This window comes from Camelina sativa, chromosome 5 (genome assembly GCF_000633955.1).
Source record: "Camelina sativa cultivar DH55 chromosome 5, Cs, whole genome shotgun sequence".
NCBI classification, from domain to species: domain Eukaryota; kingdom Viridiplantae; phylum Streptophyta; class Magnoliopsida; order Brassicales; family Brassicaceae; genus Camelina; species Camelina sativa.
The window spans coordinates 8,939,727-8,949,008 of NC_025689.1; the positions used below are offsets into that span (position 1 = coordinate 8,939,727).

The window sequence follows — 9,282 nt, forward strand, 5'->3', positions numbered from 1 at the left end:
TAACCATGACGACTAATCATGGTTATGGATTTTACCATGAGCTTCAATTGCACGAGCTCCTTCCTCTTCTATATCTCAAATGGAAGAGTGTGTGCCTATCTTTTTAGGAAATACTTCAAGAAAGCCCCTCTAAAAGTAGGCATATGGATTTTACAACTAATCAAGGATTTTGCTGTCTCTCCTCTTCGATTGTGTCTTTTGGTAGGCATAGTAATGGCAATTGAAGCTTTGTATAACACAACACCTTCTCCAAGTGTCCTTTCAGGTTCTTGGTTTTCAAGACTCTCGTCTTGTCCAGCGTGTGACCACCCTTTCCAGGGATTTTTGGTGCACGTACGGAATCCAAACACCGCGTTCGTTCTTTTGCAACGTCTGCGGCAATGGTTATCATGGTGGTTGACTATGTGGCAGTGGTCGGTCATCTTTCACCATGAGCGGTCTCATTGTGTGCGGCAACTCTCTACCCTTAGGACTTGTCGTCCTCTTTATGTATCTTGTCACTTCTATGGTTTCAAGTCAAGCTTTAAAGCTTGTTTTATGTTCTTTTTAAAATCGTTATTTATAGTTTATTTTATCTTCCTGTAAAAAAAAAAAAAAACCATGACGTTTTTTTTGTTCTTTTACATATCCACATGAGACGTGACACATAGAGAGGTTGGTGCGTTTGTGATGAAAACAGTGGGGATTCGCCAAATTGGGGATAGAAAATTTAGCACTAGAAGTTGATAGATTGGCTTTCAATTCTGAACATTTGGCTAATGACCTAAAGCAGAAAGAATGTTTTTTTCACTGACTTTGTGAATGTAGATTTTTGTTTCAAAATAAACTATAGCAGAAATTTCGAAAATACGCATTAGACTTTCAAAAAAAAGTTAAGACTATTATAATATTGGTTCTAGACTTTAGAGAGGAAAAGAAATAAATATGACTATTTGGAGTTAGAGATTTTATTTAAAACTTTTAGGGCTGTTAAAATATAAAATAAAAAGTGTTTGCAAAAAACTGAAATTTTGATAATTCAAAACAAAGTTAAGAACTTTACATTTTTAACGGCTCATATACGCAATGACCCTTACATTTTATATATATTATTAATTTTATATAATTATGATCTATTATCCGGTCTAAATAATCAGAACCTAGGCTGTCTCAATCGGTAAATCTCCAAAAGCAATTCCTGATTTTGCCGTGAAATAAAAATTCTCTAACTTTTTCCCCCTTGGCCTAAAAAAAAAAAGTAGTTTGCCACTTTCTTCTACCTTTTTTCTTCCACAACTTCCTTTTCAATTAGAAAATTGATGTTCTTGGCACTGAAGAAAATGGCCAAAACCAAAAAAGAAAGAAAAAAAAGATGAAAAATAACCACACAAAGCTTCATCTCACTATAAAGAAAGAGAAACCCACACACAGTAGAGAGAGAAGGCATGCCTTGTCGGCCATTAGAACTTCAAACCAAAGCAAAAAAAAAAAAACCTTACTTATCCTTTTTCCCATACTCAAAATCAAATCCTTATTGGAGTGTACACTAAATTGATTCTCTTCACTATCTCTCTCTCTCTTTCTCTTCACTTTTTCTTTCCTTTTCTGAGTTTCTCCCCTTTTTTAAATTCTCGGGATTGTTGTGTGTGGATGTTTTAAAGTTCCCTTTTTTAAAAAACCTTTTGGGTTCCTGATTCTGCTTGATTCCAATCCAGATCAAAGTTATGATCTTTCTTGATCCCTGAACAGTATAATTTTTTATTTCATTCTGTTTGAGGAATCGAAAAGAGAAAGTTTTTGTGATACTCTCATTTTGTTCTCTCCAAGTGCACAAAGTAAGAAATCTTAAAAGCTTTGACAATCACTATCATTTGCTGATTGTTTTTGGAAGGCTCGTAAAGGTTCCATCTTTGTTTCTCGCAGCTTTAAACTGTGGAGAACGTTCTACCGGTTTTGGACCTCCTGCTTCTGCTTGGTGGTTTTGTCTATGGATTCACATTGGTATGCTTCTCGTATTCGTTTAAATTTACTGAAAGTTTTGGTTTTTTGAGCTGGTAAATTTGAATACTTTCAAACGTATTGGTACTTTCTTCAGATCTATGTTCATAACCAATCATAGATCTATGGCTAGGGTTTTAAGTCCTTGTTGCTCAAAAAGCTTTGAGTTTTTGCATTATAGCGTCTTTGATTTCTTTTTTCGCTTTGGTGTGTAAGAAATGTGAATCTCTGTAACTGCAGGTGTTGAGGATTACTATATTATAAACACAAGAATGAGGTTGAGAGGATCAATGGGTTGGTGGATCTCTGAGTTTAAGACAGAATCAAATTCTATGTTAGTTGGAGTTTTGTTTCTCTTGACACTATTGGTTTGGACTTCAGAGAGTTTAAACAGCGATGGTCAGTTTCTCTTGGAGTTGAAGAACAGAGGATTTCAAGATCCGTTGAACCGTTTGCACAATTGGAACAACATTGATGAGACGCCGTGTAGTTGGATAGGTGTTAACTGCAGCTCACAGGGTAGTAGTAGTAATAGTAATCTGGTGGTGACGTCTCTTGATTTGAGTTCTATGAATCTCTCTGGGATATTAAGCCCCAGCATTGGCGGTTTAGTAAACTTGGTCTATCTTAATCTCGCCTATAACGGGTTAACTGGAGATATTCCTCGGGAGATTGGAAACTGTTCGAAGCTGGAGGTTATGTTTTTGAATAACAACCAGTTCGGTGGTTCTATACCGGTTGAGATTCGGAAGTTATCGCAACTGAGAAGCTTCAACATATGCAATAACAAGCTTTCGGGTCCTTTGCCTGAAGAAGTTGGTGATTTATACAACTTGGAAGAGCTTGTGGCTTATACCAACAACTTGTCAGGTCCCTTACCTCGATCTATAGGAAACCTCATCAACTTGACGACATTTCGAGCGGGACAGAACGATTTCTCTGGGAACATACCTGCGGAAATCGGTAAATGCATTAACCTGAAGTTGCTCGGTCTTGCGCAGAATCTCATTTCTGGAGAGCTTCCTAAAGAGATCGGGATGCTAGTTAAACTTCAGGAGGTGATACTGTGGCAGAACAAGTTTTCAGGGTCAATTCCTAAAGAGATTGGACAGTTAACACGTCTTGAGATTCTGGCTTTATACGGTAACTCATTGGTTGGACCTATACCATCAGAGATTGGTAACATGAAGTCCTTGAAGAAGCTCTATCTGTACCAAAACCAGTTGAATGGGACAATCCCAAAGGAGCTAGGAAATCTTTCCAATGTAATGGAAATAGATTTCTCGGAGAATATGTTGACCGGTGAGATTCCAGTTGAGCTGAGCAAGATCAGTGAGTTGAGGCTATTGTATTTGTTTCAGAACAAGTTAACTGGAATCATACCAAATGAGCTCAGTAGGCTGAAGAATTTAGCGAAACTTGATCTCTCCATCAATTCTTTAACCGGTCCTATTCCACCTGGTTTCCAGAATCTTACGTCTATGCGCCAACTTCAGCTTTTCCACAACTCCCTCAGCGGTGTAATCCCTCAAGGTCTTGGTTTATATAGTCCTCTATGGGTTGTTGACTTCTCAGAGAACCAACTTTCAGGGAAAATACCGCCTTTCATCTGTCAACAGTCTAATCTCATTCTGTTGAATCTCGGGTCTAACAGGATATTTGGAAACATTCCACCAGGTGTGTTGAGATGCAAGTCGCTGCTGCAGCTTCGTGTTGTTGGAAACCGACTCACTGGTCAGTTCCCGACCGAGTTATGCAAGCTTGTCAACCTTTCTGCTATAGAGTTGGATCAAAACCGTTTTAGTGGACCTGTACCTCCTGAAATAGGCACTTGCCAGAAGCTGCAAAGACTTCATCTTGCAGCTAATCAGTTTTCCTCAAATCTGCCTAAAGAAATTGGTAAACTCTCCAACCTGGTAACATTTAACGTTTCCAAAAACTCTCTCACCGGACCGATCCCCTCTGAAATAGCCAACTGCAAAATGCTTCAACGACTCGACTTGAGCCGGAACAGTTTCATTGGTTCTTTACCTTGTGAGCTTGGGAGCCTTCATCAGCTTGAGATCCTCAGACTCTCAGAAAATAGATTCTCTGGCAACATACCGTTTACCATTGGAAACCTGACGCATCTAACTGAGCTACAGATGGGAGGAAACTTGTTTTCAGGGACTATACCGCCTCAACTCGGTTTACTCTCAAGTCTGCAGATTGCAATGAATCTGAGCTACAATAATTTCAGTGGTGACATCCCTCCGGAGCTCGGAAATCTTTATCTGCTAATGTACCTTTCTCTGAACAACAACCATCTGAGCGGCGAAATCCCTACCACATTTGAGAACTTGTCCAGTTTACTCGGCTGCAACTTTTCCTACAACAACTTCACCGGACCAATTCCGCATTCGCAGCTCTTTCAAAACATGACTCTGACCAGTTTTCTCGGAAACAAAGGACTCTGTGGCGGCCATTTGAGAAGCTGTGACCGTAACCAGTCCTCTTGGCCTAACCTTACATCTCTAAAAGCTGGTTCTTCTCGCCGGGGGAGAATCATCATCATCGTGTCTTCAGTCATAGGCGGTATCTCTCTTCTACTCATAGTTATTGTTGTTCATTTCCTACGATTTCCTGTGGAAACGGCTCCTTATGTGCACGACAAGGAACCCTTTTTTCAAGAATCCGACATTTACTTTGTCCCGAAAGAACGATTTACCGTCAAAGACATTTTGGAAGCAACCAAAGGCTTCCATGATAGCTACATCATCGGTAAAGGCGCCTGTGGAACGGTTTACAAAGCGGTTATGCCTTCAGGTAAAACCATAGCAGTTAAAAAACTCGAATCCAACAGAGAAGGCAACAACAACAACAATACGGATAACAGTTTTCGCGCCGAGATTCTAACGCTAGGCAAAATCCGTCACAGAAACATCGTCAGGCTCTTCAGTTTCTGTTACCATCAAGGATCAAACTCGAACCTCTTGCTCTACGAATACATGTCTAGGGGAAGCCTCGGCGAGTTGCTTCACGGCGGGAAATCGCATAGCATGGATTGGCCTACTCGTTTTGCTATTGCACTCGGTGCAGCAGAAGGTCTTGCTTACTTGCATCATGATTGTAAACCAAGAATCATTCACCGCGACATCAAGTCTAATAACATTCTCCTCGATGAGAATTTCGAAGCTCATGTTGGAGATTTCGGGTTGGCTAAAGTCATTGACATGCCACAGTCTAAATCCGTCTCAGCCGTCGCTGGATCTTACGGTTACATCGCCCCTGGTATGTTTAAAAAAACCGCCGCTACATACTGAGTTTACCGAACTTAAACTTACCGTTTTGTTTGTTTGCAGAGTATGCATACACTATGAAAGTAACAGAGAAATGCGACATCTACAGCTTCGGAGTTGTTCTTCTTGAATTGTTAACCGGAAAAGCTCCGGTTCAGCCGCTGGAGCAAGGTGGAGATCTTGCTACGTGGACAAGAAACCATATCAGAGATCATTCGTTAACATCTGAAATACTCGATCCTTATCTAACAAAGGTAGAGGACGATGTGATTCTCAATCACATGATCACAGTGACGAAGATTGCAGTCCTCTGTACCAAATCTTCGCCTTCGGATCGGCCGACGATGAGAGAAGTAGTGTTGATGCTTATAGAGTCTGGAGAACGTGCCGGAAAAGTAATCGTGTCCACCACGTGCGGCGACTTACCTCCACCTGCGCCGCCGTGAAAAGAGTCTTTTTCTTAAGTTACTTATTATTTTTAGCGAAATTGGTTGTGTATAGAATTAATATGATTTGTATAGTCATCATAGAAAGAAAGAGATCATCTGAGGAAAAGAGCATACATATATAAATCATTCTACGATAAAATCTTGTTCTTAGTAACACAAAATGATATAAAAAATGGAGGATTCAAATTTTAATATCTATTGATATATTATAAGAGTTTAATATCTCGTGAAATCCACCATGAAAATAAAATAAAAATAATTATAATAATTGGTGAATTTACATTATCTCGTATAATCGGTCTTCATGACCAGCATGGAGTTTGGACGACAGAGGAGAGTGGTATTCAAAATATTGCGGTCTCTTATTTTCAAGATTTATTTACTTCATCGGATCCGTCGGATATTCAGGAGATGTTAGATGAGGTTTCCCCAGCTATCACAACAGAGACAAATGATTTCTTGACCCGCGAGGTCACCGAACAGGAAGTCAAACAAGCGGTTTTTATGATGCACCCTGATAAGGTCTCGGGACCGGATGGTATGACGGCCCTCTTTTATCAGAAGGCCTGGGCTACGGTTAAATCTGATCTAGTTCTGATGGTCAATTCTTTCATGAGGGACGGAGATTTTGATGACAGACTAAATATGACAAATATATGTTTGATTCCCAAGGTGGAAAAACCGACGAGGATGACGGAGTTACGGCCCATTAGTCTTTGTAATGTTGGTTACAAAGTTATATCTAAGGTTTTGTGCCAGCGGCTTCGCACTATCTTACCATCCCTTATTTCGGAAACACAATCCGCATTTGTTGAAGGCCGTTTAATTTCAGATAACATATTGATCGCTCAGGAAATGTTCCACGGTTTACGAACCAATCATTCTTGCAAAGGAAGGTTATGGCAATTAAGACGGATATAAGTAAGGCATATGACCGAGTGGAGTGGTCTTTCGTCGAACATCTGCTCAGGCAATTCGGTTTCTGCGATAAATGGATATCCTGGATTATGTATTGTGTAACATCAGTTCAGTACAAGGTTCTGATTAATGGCCAGGCTCATGGCTCCATTACTCCTTGTCGGAGGCTGTGTCAGGGGGATCCTTTGTCGCCCTACCTTTTTATTCTTTGCACAGAGATGCTTATCGCTCATTTCCGTAAGGTAGAGCGGCTAAAACTTATTACTGGGATTAAGGTTTCGACTGCTAGTCCTGCCATATCCCATCTGTTATTTGCGGATGACAGTCTTTTCTTCTGCCGGGCTACGAAGGAGCAATGTGAGGTGGTCCTAGGAATCCTAAAGGAGTATGAAAGGGTCTCGGGCCAACAAATTAATTTTCAAAAGTCCTCGGTCCAGTTTGGGCATACGGTGGACAACGATCGTCAGGAGGAGCTGAAAAGGGTCCTAGGAATTACAAATTTGGGTGGTATGGGATCTTACTTAGGTATTCCGGAAAGTCTGGGCGGTGCGAAGACGAAAATCTTTTCCTTTGTACAAGATAGGTTGCAAGCTAGGGCCAGTGGGTGGCTGGCTAGACTTTTGTCCAAAGGCGGAAAAGAGGTAATGGTCAAGTCTGTTGCCACGGCGGTTCCTACTTTCGTTATGTCCTGCTTTCGGCTGCCTAAGACGGTTACGAGGAAATTGACTAGTGCAATTTCCAATTTTTGGTGGAGTTCATCTGGACAATCACGAGGGCTACACTGGGTGGCGTGGGACAAACTTTGCCATGGTAAAGACGCAGGAGGTTTGGGTTTTCGATGTTTAGATGATTATAACACTGCCTTGCTGGCAAAACAGCTTTGGCGGTTGATCACAGTACCGGATTCACTATTTGCACAGGTTTTTAAAGGACGTTACTATCGTCATTCAGATCCTTTGGATCCAATTAAATCTTACTCCCCCTCCTATGGGTGGTGGAGTATGATTTATGCTCGCTCTCTGGTTAATAAATGACTCATTAAACAGGTAGGATCTGGCGCCTCCATCTCGGTATGGACGGACCCCTGGATCCCTGCTCAATCCCCGAGACTAGTACTATGCACAGGGACACCTTCGGACCCTTTGCTTCGAGTTACAAATTTTATTGACAGGAGCTCTAACTCCTGGGATATGGCTCAACTTACGGCAACTTTTGTTCCGAAAGATGTTGCTATAATTTCTGCCTTGCCGTTGCGACAACCGGATTCTCTGGATCTCTTGGGCTGGCATTTTACTAAGTGTGGTAAATATTCGGTAAAGTCAGGATATCATACTATTCGCTCAGATACAACGATTCCCTCTGAATCGAAGGTATTTGGACCAGATATCGTACCTCTTCAGGCTTTTGTATGGAAAATCAGATGTCCACCAAAGCTACGTCACTTCATGTGGCAAGTGCTTTCCGGTTGGGTAGCTGTTACGGCAAACCTTCGCAAATGTGGTTTGAGTTGTGATGCTATGTGTGGTCTTTGTGGAATTCAGGAGGAGACGATTAATCATACTCTTTTTGAATGCCCGCCGGCTAGACAAGTTTGGGCTTTGTCGGCTTTCCCGACAGCTCCATAATTTTTCCCTTCGGGGTCTGTTTTCACAAATATGGATTATCTTTTTTGGCGTTTCACCAAAATACCGAACTATGAATGTTTCCCTTGGATCTTGTGGTATATATGGAAAACGCGTAATGATAAACTCTTTGGTAATCTGGATTCTAATCCCCTAGCCATTTTGTGGTTAGCGGAAGATGAGGCGCGAGCATGGGCTTTAGCTCAAGTGGATGAACTGGTATCAGTTCTGGATGCTCCCGCTACTTCAGGGCAACGGGAACGGGGGGATCAGGGGTCCCAAGATCCCTATCCAGTTATATTTGTTTTGTAGATGGCTCTTGGAAAGCAACAGATTGCTTTGCGGGTAGAGGATGGTTTTGTACATCGCCTTGGGGTGAATCCCCAACTATGGGTGCCGCCAATCATCGTCGTAGCCTTTCTCCTCTTCATGCCGAGATCCAGGCCCTTGTTTGGGCTATGCGTTGTATGATTGGAGCGGACAATCAATCTGTTGTTTTTCTTACCGACTGCTCCGACTTAGTGAAGATGGTGTCTTCGTCTTCCGAGTGGCCAGCCTTTCTGCCTTATTTGGAGGACATACAGACAAATAAGGAGGAGTTCGCTTCTTTTTCTTTGGTCTACGTCCCTCGCTTTCAGAATGGTAAAGCGGACAATCTTGCGCAACGCGTTCGCACATTACCGCATCTAGCTACCTTTGTAAATAATATTCCAACAAATTGGCTTATCTGAGCCAATCTTGTTCTTTGTTGTCAAAAAAAAAAATTAAAAAAAAAATAATTGTTTAATTTACAAGGTTTGTTTTTCATTAAAACGGAAAATACATATTACTAATCTATATATAATAGCAAACCCACTTTTGGAGGTCAACTTTAATCAAACAGGTGAGACTGTTTCTATTATCTCATCTAATGGTTTAAAATTATTAATGATCCCAACAGTTGCAAGTTTTATTTTTCCAATAATCGTGTTTCTTCGTCGTACCCCCATCTTTTAAAAATCGCACCTATTAAACCCTTTGTTAACGATCTCAAAAGTT

The 9,282-nt window shown here is 41.1% G+C and overlaps 1 protein-coding gene across 1 annotated transcript; it reads left to right on the forward strand.

Annotated features, from left to right (window-relative positions):
• LOC104786260 (probable leucine-rich repeat receptor-like protein kinase At2g33170) lies at nt 1,225-5,838 on the forward strand. The gene is made up of 4 exons (XM_010511619.2): nt 1,225-1,814; nt 1,903-1,980; nt 2,218-5,247; nt 5,319-5,838. The coding sequence occupies exons 3-4, from the start codon at nt 2,250-2,252 to the stop codon at nt 5,699-5,701; spliced, it is 3,381 nt and encodes a 1,126-aa protein (XP_010509921.1). The 5' UTR covers nt 1,225-1,814; nt 1,903-1,980; nt 2,218-2,249; the 3' UTR covers nt 5,702-5,838.